The following is a 21,244-nucleotide window of genomic DNA, read 5'->3' as shown; positions in this document are numbered from 1 at the left end:
GACAAAAAAGGGAACACTGCCTTTTTTCAGCACAATTAGTTTTGAGTTATGAACCAAACCGATTACAGTATTGCTATACTACTGTGAATATAATGATTATATTCTTGAGTGAGTGGACTACTTCATTCCCATGAATAACAGCAAATGACATAACTAAAATATAGTTTAATAGTCCGGATGAACAGGTGCTTTATGCTATAACTGGTACTATATATTTCGGTTTTAGTATGACTGATACAGTATTGACTGATACAGAGTATGTTTATCACTTTTTGTTGGATTTTAACAAATAAAAATAAATAAAGAGCTATTCCATCTGACACATGCTCCTATGTTTGATCAGGATCTTTGATGTTTGAAGTGGAAGATGATTGCATAAAAACTGACATGAGAGACAACAAAAAGAGAACAGATGATCAATGGAATAGAGGAGAGGAGCATGAAAGTAGATCAAATTGACATGACTCATCCCTTACTTCAGCATTTCCATTAAAACCATCCACCGTCCAATAATAAAAGGCCACGGGCTACATCTATTTTGAGATGACCTGACATGAATCCCTGCCCACACAGCACACTCCTTTTCCTCTGTTTAATAGCATACAGATGATGTTTTTACACTCCATTAACTATAAATGAGACAGTGCTTGTGTAAGTGGCATCTGCGTGAGCTAAAACACATGAGAACGGACAGATGCCGTGAGCTCGTTCTGATGAATAATCCTCCGGGGCCCTTCAACACCTGCTCGAAGAACATCCGACCAGTGTGACCCCTCTGACGCCCATTGCTTATGTTCACACACACCTTGACATTTGTGTTCATCACCTGTTTCTCACACAAATTGTCTTTGACAATGCTTAAAGTCAAGTAGTACTGTAGTACACGTACTCTTTGTCCAACAAACCTGAATTAAGATGTCGAATCATGCAGCTTGTTGAGAAGAGGTGTGCTGTTATTTTGGTTGGAATTTATGGTTTTTGTCTTGAAAACAATAAACCATCCAGAGCACCCTGGCAACCTCATACTAGCATCTGCAAAGCAATCTAGTTGATTAATAATATATGCAAGACCAAATAGGTATTTAGAACAGGTTGCCTTAAAAATGCCATATAATCTGGCATAGTGAAAGCTTAAATAAAACGCTCCAGCGGAACATCTGCCCATGTCTTCTCACCTGCAAGCGTGTGCAATGAATATCATGATGCCCTCAGTTTCTCTGTTAAAATATGCATAACCATGTGACCCGCCTGCCACACTTAAGCTCTGTGCTATTAGGATATAAGTGCATGTGTGTATGAAGTGGTATACACTAATGACATTATGGAAACATTATTCAAGAGGCTCTAAATAAACAAAACATGGCACAGATTAATTCAGTCATCCAGTAATGAGCTTTACAAGCGGCCTGTATGGCGGAGCGGCAGGGCTATTGTCTGCTGAGGGTGTTGGGTAACATACAGCACCTGCTGCTTCCAGTAAGGACTGCAACCTGGATTGACATTAAAGTCATATAGAGCAGGTAAGTCATTTATGTAGTCAGGTCAAATTACTAGACACAAAGACAATAAAAAAATCATGTGTTTGTTTTTAGAGCAATGAATGCATTTATCTCGTCCTTGTTGAATGCTTTTTCATGCATGTCCATTTGTACTTGTATGTAGTACCTGTGCTTTCCTGTAGGGGGCAGAGCGGTTCTTTAGACCAACCCTACTCCTGGTGAGCTACTTTGCAATCAAACACACCTGAAGCAACTGATCAAGGTGTTACTTGATAATGACAGACAGGTGTGTTGGAGCAGGAACTAAAGTCTGAACTCATATAGTCCACAAGAAAAAATAATAGTTTTATGTTCAAAAATGTACATACACTTGGTTCTTAATACTGTGTTGTTACATGAATGATCCACAGCTGTGTTTTTTGGTTTAGTGATAGTTGTTCACAAGTCCCTTATTTGTCCTGAACAGTTAAACTGCCCTATGTTCTTCAGAAAAATCCTTCAGGTCCCTCAAATTATTTGTTTGTATCTGATGCTCTACTGATACTCCAGAAGTAAAAAAAACATGCATTAAGAGCCGTGGGGTGAAAACTTTTGAACAGGATAAAGATGTTTACATTTTTCTTATTTTTCCTAAATATCTTTTTTTTTTTTTTAGTACTACCCTTCAGAAACTACAGAAGATACATGTTTCCCAGAAGACAAAATAAGTTAAATTTACCCTGATCTTTGAATTCAAAAGTTTTCACCCCCCGCCTCTTAAAGCATGGTTTTTCTGTCTGGAGCATCATTGAGTGTTTGAACCTTCTGTAATAGTTGCATATGAGTCTCTCAGTTGTTCTCAGTGTGAAAAGCTGGATCTCAAAATCATACAGTCATTGTTGGAAGAGGGTTCAAATACACAAAAATGCTGAAAAAAGATTTTTCTGAAGAATAGCGGGCAGTTTAACTGTTCAGGACAAACAAGGGACTTTTTAATTTAAATTTTTACAATTTTTTAAATTTTACAAATTATAATTTAATTGATTCCTGTTGTGGCAGAGCTAAGTTTACAGTGTCACATGATCTTGCAGAAATTGTTCTAAAGACAATCAGTGAATTAAGCCTATTGCCACAATAGTGAGAAGTGACTAATGCACACAAAAGTTACAGACAAAACAGTTCCAACAGTCCAGTTTCCCCCATCAGAGTTTCATTTTGCAGCAACAATAGAGAACTGACGGGAATCAGAAAAGATGTATGAGAGCGCTGTCAAAAGTGAAATGATGTAGTGGCCTCTCTCTCTGTCGGTTAAATCTGTTTCCCTTCTGATTGTTCGCTTGCCTGCAACTCAACCTGTGCAACCACAGTCCACCAACTTGTAGGCACCTGCTTCCTCTTTCTCCCAAAACCAGGTCATATGGTTTTAAAAAAAAATCAAGAAACATCTCAAAGGTGAAGAGTTATTGTCTCCCACACCCCTTCTTTTTTTCTTCATTTTCCATTACAAATCCATAAGTGTGTAATTTTGCAAGTATTTATGTGGGTTTTTATGTGGGCTGGATCATATTGTGTGTCCTCACTATCTGCGTTTATGATTAGATACATAGAAGCAGATTAAAATGTTTCACATTTCAGGCAATACTGTCTGCACATACAGTACTGTCATTCAGTCCAATCACTAGCATTCATTTCATAACTTTAGTTCACATCTGAAAGCATTTCAGAGTGTTGTGCAATTTGTTTGGTCACATTGCGGTGTTACATTTCTTCAGTCTGCGCAAATGAACAGCTGCGATTCTAAACAAATAACCAGTGTTGGGAAGGTTACTTTGGAAATGTAACAGGTTACAGATTACAAGTTACTTGATTTAAAATGTAATACGTAGTGTAACTATTCAATTACTTTATTAAAGTAATGTAACATTACTTTTGATTACTTTTTGATTACTTTTCTAAATTTCTAATATTTTCAACTGCTAATCATTTTGAAACAGAGGCAGAGTTAACCTTACAGTAACACGTAACACTGATTACTGTCAGATTTTATCCTTTATCACTTGAAAATAAGATTATAATAAGTAAGGGATAACATACATCTTTATTTTGCGTTAACTGGCTGGATGTATTACATTATTTCACTTATTACACAGCTGCTTGATAGATTATTTAGATATATCATGTCAAAATAATTTTCTTACACAACATTTCACCATATAAATAATCAAGTAGTAGTACTAGTTTGTTAGTTATATGATAATCCATTACAGTGTACCAAAAAAAAAAAAAGCAGTTGCGTTTGTATGAAACAATAGAGCAAGTCCACGATACCACGATGACAGAATTAAGAAATTGTACACATAATATTGAATTGAGATTTAATATTTTTTTAGCTAACCAAACGCAAAGCTTCCACCAAGAAAAACTATCAAACATATAACACAGACTTAAGTTGCCCCGAATGAGTCTGAGTTATTAGCTTCTACCAGTTGTTACTGAGGAATAACCTACCTTGGAATGTCATGACTGACCAATCAGAATCAGGCATTCCACAGAGCCGTGTAATAATTTAATTTAAAGCACAGCCACCACAAATTCAGACTTCCCTAGTGAAAAAAAAAAATATGCTAAGTATACTTGCAGCCAGACTAATTGTCAGTATACTTCAAGTGTGTTACTGATTAGTTAACTTGAAGTGTGCTATTTTGGAACAACTAATTTTGTGCTAAGTATATTTTTGTTGTAATTAAATTGTAGTAAAGCATAACTGTAAGTGTATTTAGTGTACTTTTATGTGCTAAATTGGAACAACTTCAAGTATACTTAGTATACTTTAAGTAAGTATATGCTATGTAAGCTAATTGCATGCTTGATTAGTGATATTAAAGTGTACTTTGTTTGTATTACAAGTATATTACAAATTAATTAAGGGTGTCTTCAAAATATACAAGCAACACACCATAAATATATTATTTTTGAGTAAAAATATGCAATTTTTTTCCCCAATGCTGAATGCACTCGTTGTCAGGGTCATTAAAACAGTGTGAGTGAAATTCAATTTTTGGCCATGCAATAGTGTTTACTTGGCTGTACTTGTGACATCACAAACTAGTAGCTGAACTTCCTGTCCAGTAGAACAGTTTTTCTTGTGTTCGTATGGTGTGCTGTTGGTATAAAATTATAAATGCATTGATGTACATGGACCTCTCTGTGACATTGTATAAATTTATTAAAATACTTAAATCACAATTACAATAGTAGCCTTTTGTATGCATACACTTCATTTAATAATGTTTTAAATGAGCTTTAAATGCATTTATCATATGTTTTATTACTTTCTGTTGCAAGCATGAAGAAGTACACTTAAAAATTACTCCAAAATGTAACTTAAAGCATACTAACAAGTTCTTTAATAATGTACTTTAAAAGTATACTTTCAATGCATTGTTACATTTCAGCACACAGTTAAAAATAATACTAAAATATATTTACATAAAGCGCAAATAAATACACTTTTAAAAACAAACAAAACTACATTTCAAGTATATTTTTAGAAAATATATTTTTTAGAAAATATACTAAATTACAATTATTTTAAAGTGTGAAAATAGGTAAAAGCATGGTGGTAATACACTTTTTATATATTTAAGGTTAGTACAATTTTTGGTTAGTATATTTGCAATGTACTATTGAAACAGGAAATATATTACAAATACAATAAAGTATACTTTTTTTTCACTAGGGTTAACAGCTCTTATTTACTTTGAGATCATTGTTAGGTTAAATACAGATTTAAAATCATAACAAGAAATAGTTTAATAGCTGTGATACTGGGTTTGAAATCAAATGTTTGCATAGTTATGACAGGAAAACACTAGCATCTAACAATGCCTTGGAAAAAACAATTCATCTTAAAAAATAAAGTACGTGCATAAACCCAAATAGGAAATAAAACACTTATCAAATAAGCATGTGTCCTATTCTGTGTCCTAAACACCTGAAACATTGGTGTCTCATTTTAGAGCAGTCAATGCAATTTATGAAAGAAAAGTCAATTAAATCTGTAAGTGGGGGTGGGTGTGTGAAAAAAATCAGGTGTAACCCCCTTTGTAATCTCTGGCATTTTTTCAAAAGTAACTGTAATTTAATTACACATTTTTTCTCAGTAACTGTAACTAATTACAATTACATTTATTTTGTAATTAAATTATGTAATTCCGTTACATGTAACTAGTTACTCCCCAACACTGCAAATAACACAACATTCTAAATGAAACAGCTTTAAAACTCATAAAAGAATCCATCATAAGTTCTAAACATGTTTACTCCTGTTTTAAAGACCTATTTTAGCATGTGTTTATTACTGTGAAGTTTTCCTATAAAATATCCACCTAATTCTTCAACGCAGAAGTAAGCCTGTGGGCAAGACTTCCGGTTCATTAGGGAAATAATGAGAAGAATAACAGCGTGCAGTAAAGGGTAAAACTGTTTGCACTACAAACCAGTGTGTTCATAATTAAGATAATACATTATATTATCTTATTTGTAGATAATACAAATAATATGTTAAGACACACAAGTCTGCAATATCAAGCAGCAAAACGAGCTGTTTTGTACCGCTAAAACAGCTGGAAGTGAATGAGACCGGAAGCCTGACACATAACATCTACAAATGGCCCCGCCCACTCCAGTGCTCCCCTGCCATTATTATAATATACGGGGTCACGCGTCTACAATTTGTCCTGCGCTAAAACGCGGACTGGATCGCGGAGTCCATTCATAAAAACGGAATTTACTCTATAATGCCGCAGTAAATCAAAAGTAGGTCTCTCACTTAATTCAGATTGCGATATCGCGTTTCATTTGAGAAAATCAGCATCATACCGTAGTGTATACACACAAAAACTAAATGGCAACCTGTCAGAATAAAAGTACGGTTTAACATGTAACAAAAATGTATTAGTCTTGTATTACTTTTGTACAGTATAATGTAGGTGTTTAAACATTCCTATTTCTGGCAAATGTAATTAAACGATTAAAAGCAGAAATTATAATAATAACAGAAAAACTGTTTTTTTGGCAACAAATAAAAGGTTTAATTTTCATTTCATTAAAAATAAATAAATATTTAATGCCTGTATTTGATTATCAGAAAAATTAAAACACACAAGAAAAAAGATTGTAGGGCCCTGTTGTTCAAAATGTTGAAACTGAGATTTTTCCACTGAAACAAATGTTTTTGTTATTACACAGAGAGTAATGTACCAAAAAAAGTACCGTACCGTGGTAATCCCCCCGAAATCCTAGGGAAAACACTGCACTCTTACAGAAAAATAAGGTGGATATCCCCTTTTTCTTTCGAAATATACGCTATTATTAACATTCTTTAAATAAAAAGTACATAAACATATTCTCTGAAAGATGTGAAGCAAGAGTCGCTGCGGGATTTAAGAGCGTTTGTGAATTTACACCGCTAGGGACGCGACGCTCGTCTAAAGCCTTTGATTGGTCGACTGCCTGGCGACGTCACATTCCATTCGCAAGCTTGAAAGACGCGACGCGCTGGTTCGCAGTAGATAGGGGTGTCATCATCACACGCGCGGAGATCAGATTTCACTGGACGATCCGCGTCTCTCGCGCAGGCCCACGGTAACGACAATGGCGACTGGAAAAATCACTCACCTTTGTCGTTTCCTCTAAACATCAGCACGGAGAATGCGCTGCTCGGGGTGTGACGCTGGAAACATGCGCATTTATATCCTGTGAATAATACTAGTCTGTCGGTGGTCAAGCGTGCGCGTCACGGCAGCCTTAATAATAAAGGATTGAAGATGGCGGAGTTTTCTCCGGTGCTGCCTCCGCTGCGGGATGATGGAGGAGGCGGACGGTACGGACAGCCGCTGTTTCCCAGATCCAGGTCCGGTTCGGAGTCGGACAGCGAATTGTCGCAGAGTTTGGCCCGCACAAAGACGCGCTCGTACGGAAGCACCGCGAGCGTCACTGCGCCGTTAGGAGAGAAATACATAGAGCACCGGGTAACGGACGGGGACACTCTGCAGGGCATAGCGCTCAAATACGGTGTTACGGTAAGAATGTGAGCCATGCATCAATATCAAGAAACCACGGCCTAGTAATTTCCTTACAGACTCAACGTTGTTGCACATCCTTTTTGGGCATCATACTGCGCGACATGGACTGTGTCTTGAAAACTAGTGAGCTGCCTATCTAGACAACATTTGTGGGACATTATATGCGCCTGCAGCAGTTTTTGGGCTTATGATATGTTTCAAAATCTAGTAAACTCCTAGTTAGGCAACGTTGCTGTGCATCATAATAGCTTTCAGTTTTTTTGACTGTTATTATAAACATGGGCACCTGCACGTTTTGTGTCTCAAAACTTGGTAAACTCCTTGTTTATACCGTATTTCAGGTCAAAAAAGGCTGTGAAGTGCTTACAGCATTTTAAAGCATCATAATTGTGAAGTTTGAGTGTTTTGCACTTGAGTTTTGAGTGTCATTGGCTTGTTCTGCATGACAAAAACATCATATGATGCCCCAAATGCAGTGAAAATACCATATGATTGTTTATGATGCAGACACAATGAAATGCATCATAATACCAAACATCCAGCCATTAGTTAGTGTGCAGAGAGAGATTTGGAAATCAAATGCATGTGTAAACTGATAAGTCACATATTTGATTATAACCTTGATCTTCAGTTCTAAGCAAATATTTGCTCTTGTAGTTTGATTGGTTACATTAGACACCTGCTGGTAATGTAGAACAAGCAAACACCAGGTTTGTGTTTTGTGAAAGTAGCATCTAATTTTTGATATCTTCATATGTTGTTCTTTGTGTTTGTACACAGATGGAGCAAATTAAACGGGTCAATAAACTGTTCAGCAATGACTGCATATTCCTCCGAAACACACTGAATATTCCTGTTAAGTCGGAAAAACGCTCCCTCTTTAACGGACTGTCTCTGGAGTCACCCGACAGCAAGGGAAGCACGCCTCAGGATTCGCCGTGCGTGAGTCAGGACGTGGACGCCCCGTCGCCTCCGCCGGAACCGGCCGCCCCGGAGCCCAACACCCGACCCGTGCAGGCGGAAGAGCTGTCCGCTAAAGACTACTTACACCGGCTGGACTTACAGATCAAACAGTCCAAACAAGCCGCCCGCAAACTGAAAGAGGACGGCGAGAGGTAAACGAACCTGCTTGATCTGCTCTGTTCTTTTAATAAACCTCCTGACTTCTTTAATAATGAGAAACGGAAGCTCTGATCCAAACCCTAGAAAGTTGCCCAGCTGTCTGTTGTCTACATAGGCAGTTACCTTCTAAGGAGCCGTTCACATAGAAAACGCTTTTCCATTCCAATGTGGCACTTTTCATTGTTTTCAGTGTAAACACATGCTAGATGGACGTGTTTGCCCTTTGCGCTTGCGTCTTTGCAGCATCTTGTATTTAAGACACTGACAATTTAAAAGAATTTCAACTTTTACACACAGCACCGCTCATCAATGTCGGTTCCAAAACAGTGGACCAATCAGAGGACACTGGAGGCGGAGCAAGCATTGCAAGTTTTTGTTTACAGTAGCAAGTTGGGATGACAAATGTTTTTTTTTTTTTTTTAAGGCAACAAAACTTAAAATTACTACTCTCTATGTGTCATAATGTCTGTTAATTTCCAACAGTTTATAATAACTACCAGTCAAAAGTTTGCAGCAAGTAAAGTTGTTGTTTTTTTTAAAGAAATTAATACTTTTTTTATTTAGTTGTTTAAAAGTGTCAGCAGTAAAGACATTTAAGATGTTCAACAAAATTCATGAATCATAGGTTTTCACAAAAATATTACGCAGCACAGCTTCTTCCAACATTCAGGAATAAAAAATGTTTCCAGATCAGCTCATGTGATCTCAGCTCAGGTCATCAGATCATGTGAGATCTTGTGGAAACTTTAGTAGTGACTGCTAAAAATTCACCTTAACATCACAGGAAAAAATTACATTTTACAATGTATTAAAATAGAAAATGGTTATTTCAAATTGTAATAATATTTCACAATATTACTGATTTTACTGTATTTTTTTTTATCAATTAAATACAGCCCTGATGAGCATAAGAGACTTTTAAAAAAAAAAAAAAAATTACAGATTCTAAACATTTGAAAGTTAATGTAGCTCTAGTAAATATTTTGGTAGTTTGATGTCAACATGTTGCTAAGCTAAAGATGTCATATTGTATTAGTCGTATGTAATTCAACTTTGAAAATATTGGGTGAAATAGGCAGCTAAATTCGGTTTTCAGTTCACCTTTTACTCCTTAATCGTGTTCTGTACACACATAATTCACTAAAATACGGGAGTGACAAACGCATGAACTCCCCAAAAATACAGATATTCAGTGCAGTGTGTACAGAACCCACCTGAACAACTAGTAATGTTGTATTTAAACACGCATCAGAAATATATCTTCGTCTGTATGTGAGATCCAAGAAAATAAATAGTGAAAGAAGTCTTAACCGCTCACGAGCCCTGTGGTAAAGTGTCAGTGTTGCCAGATCTTCATTGAAAAAAAAAAAAAAAAAAAAAAAAAAAAAACACAAACAAGGACAAACACAAAAATACCCCACTAAAACACACAATTTTTTTTTGTTTTATAACACCAAAAAAATCTTATTGGTGTTATAGCCTAACTTTATGAGCTAAGACGAAACAACATGCCTAAACACGCTTGTAAATATGAGGACATGGCAACACTGCAAGACAGCGCTTTCTAAAGCGGCCTCCCGGGCATAAACAAAACACAACACGTCTATCAGCAGTTTATTTAACATCGACAGACAAAAAGAGTCTTTAGCCAAAAAAAAAGTCAGTTACCAAATGGCTAAATTCCTATTCACTCCCACAAGACACCAAAATGTTGCTATGGTTACAAATGCGGGAGTGACTGCTGTTCCGTACACACTTGGAACAATAATTTACGGGACTCACTCTCTTGTTTAAATGTGGTTGTCACTCCTGAAATTTGCAGTGTGTACGTGGCCATAGTCTGTTTTAATTATATAATTAAATATTTTAATGTTAAGTATTGAATTAAGACTTGTGCATCAATAAAAACGGTACACATAGGTCAAAAAACGGTCATAAAAATTTGAAGCTTGGGAGCACGGACCTAAGTTTGGTCTCATTTTATGGAAGACCCATGGCAGATTATTGTTGAAGTAGAAAAAGTTTAAAAAGTGAAACCAAAAAAAATGTTATAGAGGTTTAAATTTATGAAAATGCTTTATGAACAATATTTTATCTAAAATATATATATTTTTAAACATGTTAAACTCTAAACTTGCTAGAAAATCAAAGCCATAAATCTAAACGAGTTGTGTTCCGAATCTGAGGTTGATATCTCCAAAAATTAGCTTTCAGTAAGATTTTGTTTGGGCGCAGTACCAGATTTATTTTGGATTTGTGATTTGCAGTAGAGTTTTTCTCTCTCAAATATTACAAGAACACACACACACACATGCAATTGTTTTTATGACACACATACAAACCACATTCTGACATCCATACCAACACACCCACACAATTATAGCTGCATTGTTTATCCAATTGGCTCTATAATATGCAGAAGCAGGAATAAAGCAAGTATTTGCTTTATTGGCCAAATCTGAAAAAATGGCACCATCTGGTAAAAAATGGTAAAAATAAATAAATAAATAAATAATAATATTGTGAATAATAACTCATTTTACAGTTAAATGACACTGTGATTAAAAATATCAGTTTTAATGGGTTTCAATGGGGACATTTTTGTCCTTAAGGTGCTGAGAGGAACTATTTTTTTGTACCAAGTGCAAAATAGATTTATTAAAGGAAATGGGGGTGAAATAGCAAAATTCCAATAAAAATACACAAGCCAAAATTTATGCACCTGGCAATATGATCAAAAACAAAACTGAAAAGAACGAAAATGTTTAAAAGGTCGCACAAGGCTTAATCTAAATTTCTAGTTATTCTTCCTCATATATGTATTGGCCATCTTAGATGATTTGTTTTTTCTTACCTTGTTGCAATACATTGTGAGATCTGTAAACATTACATGCATTGCTGTCTTAGGTAGCACAAGTTGTGCTTTTTAAATGATACTGAGCACTGTTTTGGTCAGCAGCACACCTGTGGAAATGCTGTGTAGGTAGGAAGCTCACTGGAGGAGAGGATGAGTGAGAATGAGGTTTGCTGACTTGTGCTGAGAAACTGAAATCTGTCCATCAGATCCATCGGGCTGAAATGCTGCAGTTTTTATTTCAGCTGAATAAGCCAGTCAGATTTGTGGGTCAGGCAGCAGTGTGTGGAGAGAGGCCTTGTTGTCTTCCTGAAGAAAAACATACATTTGACATTTTAAAACCAGTCAGGTCAGATCAATCTCACAGCTGAAAAAGACTAAAGTCAAGCTCACCCACGCGCTTATTTGCCACATTTTGGCACACGTCTGATGGCAGTAAATTGCAGGTTGTGACCTGTTGGAGTCTTAAACTCTGTTCTCTGTGTGAAGCTCAAGAAACAAGAAGTGCAGACTTCATGCAAAAATTAAAATTCTCATCATTTCGTCACCTTCACATTGATGTTTTAGTGTGATTACATCTTGCTGAGCCGGTCAAGCTCAAAAAACGTACATTAAAAGCACCATAGTAGTCCTTGCAAGTCATGTGCTACATTCCAAGACTTTTAAACAAGAGCTTTTAAAGAGGACAGATTAAAATGTGTCAAACCAGGGTTAAATTCTTCTTGAGGTTCCTTAAGCATTCTGGGCAGTTGAGTTGGTGGTCAGTGCTTCTCAGTCTGTCATGAAAGTTTGCTGTCAGTGATGTGATGAGGGTGACGAATGCAATGCATTTGGTGAACCATTTCCTGTAACATGTTTTCACATTTGTTTGATAACTGACGTGTAAAAACATTGAATTGAAAAGCAACCGATGAAAATGTTTTCTCAGTCAGCGTAAGAAATATGAGCACAAACTGCTTAATTAATCATGAAGCTCTGGAAAGGAAGTACACATGCGCTCATCCATGTGCACACACACACACACACACACACACACTCACACTGAAAAAACGCCATTGTCCTTTACACACACCGATCAAACAGAAGTGATGTTTTCATCAGATCAATGCTGCGATTGAGTCATGGAAATCATCAGTTCGGTCATCAGCGCTGATCATCGGTTGTTGTTTACCCAGGAATTGTCAATTCGGAAACATTTATTGACTTGCAAACATGCTGGTTTCAATTTAAACAAATTTCCTGTGTTTCAACAGGAAGTCTTACAGGGCCAGATCAGATCCTGATGCATTTGCTTTCACAGAAATCTCAGTGAACGTTTTCCTGTTTGGAGGAGATGATTGACCTTGTGAGGGATTCTTCAAAGCGTAGACCACCCAAAAATGACCCTTTTTTCACCCTCATGTCATTTCAAACCTACATGACTGACTGTATTCAGTGGAACATGAAAAATACATTGATATGTTTGCAACCAAACAACTTTGGTTCCTATTCACATCTATTGTATAAACAAAAATACAATGGAAGTGAATGGGAACCAAAACTATGTGGCTTGATTACGGAGTGATTACAGAATTTTCATTTTTGGGTGGACAGTCCCTTTAACCTACAATCAAATGATCAAAAAATAATAATCACAAAATTGCAGGCGATGTTTCATGAACTTCAAGTCACATTGTAAATGGAAATGCATTACCTTGTGTCACACTGTCTTGCTGTATATGCAGTATACTGCACCCTTTGACAAATACTAGTAAATCAACCAAGTGTCCCATGTGCACAAAACAGCACTTTTGCACACAGTGCACAGTATACTGTGCATTTGAGAGGTCTGGGTTGCAGCCTATGACAGGAAGTGGGCAAAATGAAATTTAGGTTGTTTATTTGTACTTATTTAAACACAGCTTATCCAAACTTATCTAAACACATTTAACTAGATTTGTAATGAGAAGCATTTATAAATGTGGTGCTAACAAAACAACTTTAAGGTCTTCCTGCAGATTTTGGCCAAAATAGAAGCTCAGTGGCTTAAAGTTTTTAAAATAAAGAAATTAACCAGTTTAATCCTTTTTTTTTTCTAGAAATGAAATTATGCGTCATTAGTAACCCTTTGAAATAATAAATATATATTTTTTAAATTGTTATATATGTTAGCCCAGCTATTTTAAACTGTTTGATCACATTATAGGGTTACTATTATGCATTAAAAAAAAAAAAATCTTATACAACACTGATGAAAAAAATACAACCATCAATGTATTTTGAAATTGTTACTTTTTTTGTAACATATATCATCATATTTGCATATTAGTGCTTCCAGTATTACAACATCAATTTTGTAACTTTTTTGTAACATTAGAACTTTTAATTTATTGCAATATTTTGTCATTGCAACATTTTAGTGCAAACTTCACTAACAACTAGAATTGGATTTATATTGTAAACCTAAATTCACGGTTATCCCACCAGTCACTATTGTGACCGTCAATATGTTTACTCAGTTTATGACCACACTCAACAAAGCTGAATAAATGTGAATTCATATATTAATACTAGACACCTTAAAGATAACGTGTACCAAAATCTTTGTTATATCTCTATGTTAACATACTTTACTATCCTTTTGATTTGGAGCTTTGATGCAGTCATCATCTTCTCAAGGTACAAACAGGAATTCAACTGCTTTGGTCATGTCACAGTTTGCACTAACTATGTGAAACTGCACATATTTAATTGAGACCCTTTATTTTTTCCATATTTGCAGTAAGTGTGTCAAAACATCAGTCAGTAAGGTTTTTAGAGCTTTATAAATGAAAACCTTTTTTATGATGGGATTAAATGGGTTAAGATGTAAATATTAGTATTGTAATTATACAGTTGTGAAAAATAAGATAAAATTATTTTAATAGAATTATTATTTTTATTTTTATTTTTTTGTTGTTTTACCGTACAGTAGTATTCTTATTTTAAAATGTAAAAGTTATACCTTTAACTTTATGATTTTATAGTCATGTTGAATAGGTCAAAAACAATGAGAATGTGACATGAAAACTCAAGTGGAGAGAGTTATTATTTTAAACCCTGTTAACTTTAATGCACTGCCCTACAAATTAGCCAATTCATTTTAGAATGTTTTTTCCAAATTGAGCTTTTCAAGAGAACTGGGAAAACAAACAAATAAATAAATAAATAAAATATTGTTTTACAATTACCTTACAATTTAATTTCAGTGTAGATCTCTCAACATATATAAGATTTTAAGTAAAAAGATGACCTATCAATTAGGTTTATTTTTTTATTATTTAAATATTTGCTTTAGGCTTTATATAGGAATAGTGTAAGTTTATATCTGAAATGATCGAACACATTAAAACATCACATTAAAATTCACTTTCAGTTCTTTGAAGCCTAAATGACACATTTGTTATATACATTCAGTTTTTTTTAAATATTGTTTGTGTTTAATTTCAGAGAGGAAGACGACCTAGCAAACTCAACATCGTCATATCAGGAGATCTGACGGATTCTTCTTCATCTGTTGACCTGCAGCGCTGACAATGACCCGTATCATCACTCTTTTGCCTGCTCATTTTTACTCTACCTGTAACCAAACTGCAACACCGGACCATACGCCGTACATTGTGCTGAAGGTCCGTCATTGCCTTCTTAAGCAGTATTATAGTGATTTTATTTCTATTTTTATCATCACTGTTCCATCTCCCATAACAGTAAAGAAGCTACAGCCGAGTTCATCTTCTTTAGGAAGAGCAATAGCCGTCCACATGTAGATGACAAACGTATAATAACCGACGCTCATATGAAACACTATGTCTGCAGTCCGTGCAGCAACGTAACCTACCACAGATAAAACAACCCGGACTCTGTGTGGCTGCCTGCTGATTTTAAGTTATCATTTTTTGTTTTGTTTGCCTATAAAAGCTTTATGTGTGGGGTTGAAAGGGATAAATAATGCTGTTTTGGTGTGAATGTTGTGTTTTTCTGTGTTGGGGTTTAATAAAAATATTTTACTGTGCTGTTTGATTTGGATTATGCAGAATAAATGCTTCTGTGAAATGAGAGCTTCCCGTTTTGTGGATTATAGATCCGGATCAACGTTTTAGATTATTATTACAGGATGGATGTCATCCTTCAGCATCACCACAGAATAGAAAAAGGGCAAACTCAGGTCATACAAAACTGTACAAATACAGTAAACGTAAATTAGTTTTTGAATTGCCATCAGAGTGTTTTGGAAAATGCCATAACAGATGTGTGAAAGGCTGTTCCACTGCTCTAGATGAAAAGTGCACACATAAATAGCTAGATTCTACATTAGCAACTGTTGTTAATTACAGTGATGCATCTGCACATCCAAATGAAATGTTAATGAATCAACAGATGCAGCCCTGAGATGATTAGCATAAAAACTGGATTATTTTATACATCAGATTGCAGGGACAATGTGTCTGCATGTTGTATTTAAAAAAAAAAAAAAAGTATACAATGCTCTGTGAATGTCCTTGAGTGACCCAGCCACAGCCTGGGCTTAAACGAAATCAAACATTTCTGGAGAAACCTGAAAATGTCTGCCAGACTCCGTTCAAGCTCACAGAGCCTGTGAAGAGGTGAGGAGAAGAATAGCAGATAAATGCCAAATGCAGATTTCCAAAGCTTGTCACATCATACCCCAAAAGACCTGAGGCTGTAAAAGTGCTTCAACTAAAGGTGTGTTCACGTCCTCGTAGAACTCGTAATTACAACTTGTGAACTGGGAGTCTTCTGAGAGCTACGACTTGTGCCAGATGACCGCTGTACCACCTGACTAAAGTAGGCTCTGTTTAGGCATTGATAGTGTTGCCATAAAAAAGCATAATTCCGAGTCTGAGGACGTGAACAGCTCCGAATAGAACATCACATGTTGTCATTTCGAAATTAGGGTAATTACGATATGGCGTGAACACAGCATAAGTACTGAGTTAAGGGGATGAATACTTATGCAATGTACTTGGTGTGTTTTTTTTTTTTTTTTTTTTGTAATAAATTTCCAATGTTGTCACAAATGTTTTTGCTTTGTCATTATGGTGTATGGAGTGTAGACTAATGTGGGAAAAAGTGATTTAAAGCTGTTACACTGTAAAACCCAATAGTTTACCTTACTTAGTTACAATTAGTTATCTTTACTTAGTTACTATACTTACTAGGTTTTATTAAGTTACAGCTACTTTCAAGGCAAATAAAACAATTTACTTACTTGCTTTGAGTGATGTTTACTTAAAATATCCAAGTATCCACAAAGAAACCAATGACATTAATAAACCAGTGAGAGGCAGCAGTGCACTAATATGTTGCTAATGTGCAACATAACAACAGAAGAAGAAGAAAAAGTTTTTGAGATGGGGCAATTTTTAGTAGACTTTTCACTCACATCTTTCTTTCACTACTTGAATTCACTCATTTCCCAAAGTCATCTTGAATGTTGAATTTTCAATACAACTGAAATATTTGAGAGAACATCACAATTTTTTTTTTTTTTTTTTTAATACTCACCATTATAGTGAATAGTGTTACTTTTGGTTGGGCATTTGGAACTTTGTTTATATTACTATAGTGTTCTTTCTATTGTTGCAGCAATACAACATGGAATCAGAGTTATTTGATTTCAAAGAAAGAAAAGTAATAAATAGGTTGCTTTTAGAAGGTGACCTATATTTTAATTAAATAATTAGATTGCATACTTTTCATGTTGATTAATGATCTTTTACAATTTTACTGTTTTTCTATTTTTTATAAACACTACAAGAAGCTTATATTTGTGTTGATACAATCTTTTAATATTTGGGGTAATGTGTGTGAGTCACACACAGACTTCAACATTCAGCATGTGAATCACAACAATGGTAACAACTCAATTTTATTTATTTTTATTAACTGTATCAATAACCATTTTATGAGCTTTTTTTTGTTTGTTTTTTTGTTGTGCTACTACTGACACAAGACAGCAAATGAAATTGGCAAATACAAACAACAACAGTAAAGCAAAGCAATTGCATAATTTATTCATGTCGCAATGCACTCTGGGAGTCAGTGAGTACCTATTAGAGGAATGGAGTAATTAGATAAATTAAAAGCATTAAGTAAATTCAACTTAAAATGGTTGTTAAAATGACTCTTATATTTAAGTAATGATTACTTCAAGTTTTCCAGTAAACGTTACTTAAATATTTTAGGGCAACCAGTTTCCTTAAGTTTTTTAAGTAAATTCAACTTAACCGGGTTTAGACTGTATAAGGCTGCAACAAACAAAACATGAAAAATGAACTGTTTTAATTCATATTGTTTTAATTTAAATATTGTCTTGGACCAGTGGTGTAGCAAGTCCCGGGCCCATATGCAAAAACAAGCTGTATACACAAGCTGTACTGACGGTATAAATGCTTGGAAATAATATTTAACTTTTTGAGTCTATACATTATTTGTAGTGCGCCAGCCACTCAATAATTTGAAGGGGGAAAAAAAACATAAAATAACTTGTGGTGCAGAAACACTGAATCTTAAGGACATTTTCAGGAAAAAATGTAAATCACATTCAAAAAAAAAAAAAAAAAAAAAAAAAAAAAAAACAGAACAATTTTGTTCAAATTGTTTACTTTATCCTTTGTTTAGATCATAATTTTATGGGAATAAAGAGTAGAAGAATAAAAAGTACAGGATGCATAAATGACATTTGAAAAGTAACAAAACAACTGTGGTAAAATGTTAAATTAAATTACCAAAGAGTTCAAAAAACATTAAAAGATATTTAATGAAATGCAATAAACTCAGAGCTGAAACTGAATGATTCTTGTGTTATTGTTGTGTTGACTGAAACACTTCAAACCCATGTTTCAAATCCAGCAAGAAAAAAACTTAAGTGCATGTTTATAGAAACCTGCAAATATAGTAAAAGAAAAAAAAAAAAAAATCTTTTTAAATAAATCATAAATCTGGACTGTAGGCCAATGATAGGCCTGTTTAATGATATGATAAAGGACAAAGGAGGGTCTTGGAGTCCAAAAAGGTGAGCACTACTGATTTAGACGAGTTACTTTTTATTGTAGGGCCTACAATGTTTTGTAGTTATAAAAATAATAGTAAAGGTACAGTATATAGACTGAGGCTCGTTATAACACTTAGTCCAGAGAATATTGCAGGGTGAGACTCAATAGTGTAATAATAATAATAATAATAATAATAATAATAATAATAATAAAACATTTCTGTTGTTATTGGTCAGGAAAAAAAAGACACAGTTCATTTAATATACAGTGTGATGACCCAGTATTAAAAAGCCTATTATGGGTCAACATATATAGGCAAAATTTAAACAATATATAACATAAGAATTTTATAAGAAACACAAAACAATTTCATGAAACAGCTGAAATATAAAAGGTAAAAATATCAGAGTAAAGACAGCTACTGTGAAGTGTATAAAATAGCAACCTATAAACCTTGCCCCAATAAAAATGTCACCCAATCTAAATTTATGAGATTATGTTCACTCGTTTACCCAACAGCTACAGCAAAATTATGACACTGGAATTGAGCTGGGAGCTGTTTCATACTTGAAACAGAGTTTTATTTCCTTCATATTGAGTTTATTTCCCGCTAGATGAACTCGCAACACTGTAAGTGAGCTAAACTGAATGAAATGTAACTCAACTGAGCAGAATAATGAAACTATTTAAACTGAATTCATGTTTGAAGAATAATTGAAAGAATTTAGTAACATTAATATGATTATTTTTCGATTTTCTTACATTAATTAGAAAAAACTTGACCCTCTGACACTAGCTCTGCTGTGTTCTGTTCTGTTCTATTCTACTTGTTTTTCTTTATAAAAAAACTTGACGCTCTAACACTACCTCTATTCTGTCCTGTTCTATTCTATTCTACTTGTTTTTCTTTATAAAAAATGACCCTCTAAAACTAGCTCTATTCTGTTCTATTGTATTGTATTCTGTTCTATTCTATTCTATTCTACTTGTTTTATTTTTATTTAGAAACTTGACCCTCTAACACTAGCTCTGCTGTGTTCTGTTCTGTTCTGTTCGGTTCTATTCTATTCTATTCTGTTCTATTCTGTTCTATTCTATTCTACTTGTTTTTCTTTATAAAAAATGACCCTCTAACACTAGCTCTATTCTGTTCTATTCTATTCTATTCTATTCTATTCTATTCTATTCTATTCTATTCTATTCTACTTGTTTTATTTTTATTTAGAAAAAACTTGACCCTCTAACACTAGCTCTGCTGTGTTCTGTTCTATTCTATTCTATTCTACTTGTTTTTCTTTATAAAACAATTGACCCTCTAACACTAGCTCTATTCTGTTCTATTGTATTCTATTCTATTCTACTTGTTTTATTTTTATTTAGAAACTTGACCCTTTAGAAAAAACTTGACTAGCTCTATTCTGTTGTGTTCTGTTTCTATTCTATTCTGTTTTTCTAAAACAATTCTATTCTATTCTGTTCTATTGTATTTTTCTTTATATTTTTAAAAACTTGACCCTCTAACACTAGCTCTATTCTGTTCTATTGTATCCTATTCTATTCTATTCTAAAAAACTTACAAATAGCTCTAGTATCCTATTCTATTCTATTACAAATATAGTAAAAGAATAAAAAAAAAAAAAATCTTTTTAAATAAATCATAAATCTGGACTGTAGGCCAATGATAGGCCTGTTTAATGATATGATAAAGGACAAAGGAGGGTCCAAAAAGGTGAGCACTACTGATTTAGACGAGTTACTTTTTATTGTAGGGCCTACAATGTTTTGTAGTTATAAAAATAATAGTAACGGTACAGTATATTGACTGAGGCTCGTTATAACACTTAGTCCAGAGAATATTGCAGGGTGAGACTCAATAGTGTAATAATAATAATAATAATAATAATAAAACATTTCTGTTGTTATTGGTCAGGAAAAAAAGACACAGTTCATTTAATATACAGTGTGATGACCCAGTATTAAAAAGCCTATTATGGGTCAAAATATATAGGCAAAATTTAAACAATATATAACATAAGAATTTTATAAGAAACACAAAACAATTTCATGAAACAGCTGAAATATAAAAGGTAAAAATATCAGAGTAAAGACAGCTACTGTGAAGTGTATAAAATGGCAACCTATAGACCATTTCGTCAGATGTAATCATACTGGTCCCAATACACTTCCTGTTTTTTTTTTTTTTTTACTTTACACAAACATCACAAAAAAATACAACCAACATAACATTTGACTGGATGAAAATGTTACATTAGCACCTTTAAGATGTATTTGTATATGTGAAATAAAAAAATAAAAATAAAAAACAAAAAAACAGGAAGTGCTTCTGGACCAGTGTTGTTTACATCTAGCGAAATGGTCTATAAACCTTTCTCCAATAAAAATGTCACCCAACCTAAATTTATGAGATTATGTTCACTCGTTTACCCAACAGCTACAGCAAAATTATGACACTGGAATTGAGCTGGGAGCTGTTTCATACTTATATTGAGTTTATTTCCTGATAGATGAACTTACAACACTGTAAGTGAGCTAAACTGAATGAAATGTAACTAAATTGAGCGGAATAATGAAACTATTTAAACTGAATTCATTTTTGAAGAATAATTGAAAGAATTTAGTAACATTAACATGATTATTTTCGATTTTCTT

At 34.2% G+C, this 21,244-nt stretch overlaps 1 protein-coding gene across 1 annotated transcript; it reads left to right on the top strand.

Moving 5' to 3' along the window:
• The first annotated feature begins 7,023 nt into the window (after positions 1–7,023).
• lysmd2 (LysM, putative peptidoglycan-binding, domain containing 2) lies at positions 7,024–15,614 on the top strand. Its single transcript, XM_051135607.1, has 3 exons — positions 7,024–7,561; positions 8,345–8,679; positions 15,009–15,614. Exons 1-3 carry the CDS (start codon positions 7,307–7,309, stop codon positions 15,055–15,057), a joined length of 639 nt encoding a protein of 212 aa, XP_050991564.1. The 5' UTR covers positions 7,024–7,306; the 3' UTR covers positions 15,058–15,614.
• The last annotated feature ends 5,630 nt before the right edge of the window (positions 15,615–21,244 follow it).

This window comes from Labeo rohita, chromosome 18, assembly GCF_022985175.1.
Source record: "Labeo rohita strain BAU-BD-2019 chromosome 18, IGBB_LRoh.1.0, whole genome shotgun sequence".
Classification (NCBI taxonomy): domain Eukaryota; kingdom Metazoa; phylum Chordata; class Actinopteri; order Cypriniformes; family Cyprinidae; genus Labeo; species Labeo rohita.
Note: the sequence above shows the minus strand (reverse complement) of the source record. Positions and strands in the feature narration are given on the sequence as shown.

Bases quoted from the DNA above. Each gene is read 5' to 3' on its own strand.
- lysmd2 (XM_051135607.1), top strand. From the start codon at position 7,307: ATGGCGGAGTTTTCTCCGGTGCTGCCTCCGCTGCGGGATGATGGAGGA. The intron at 7,562-8,344 runs GTAAGAATGTGA...GTTTGTACACAG, and splicing joins CGCTCAAATACGGTGTTACG to ATGGAGCAAATTAAACGGGT. The intron at 8,680-15,008 runs GTAAACGAACCT...GTTTAATTTCAG, and splicing joins CTGAAAGAGGACGGCGAGAG to AGAGGAAGACGACCTAGCAA.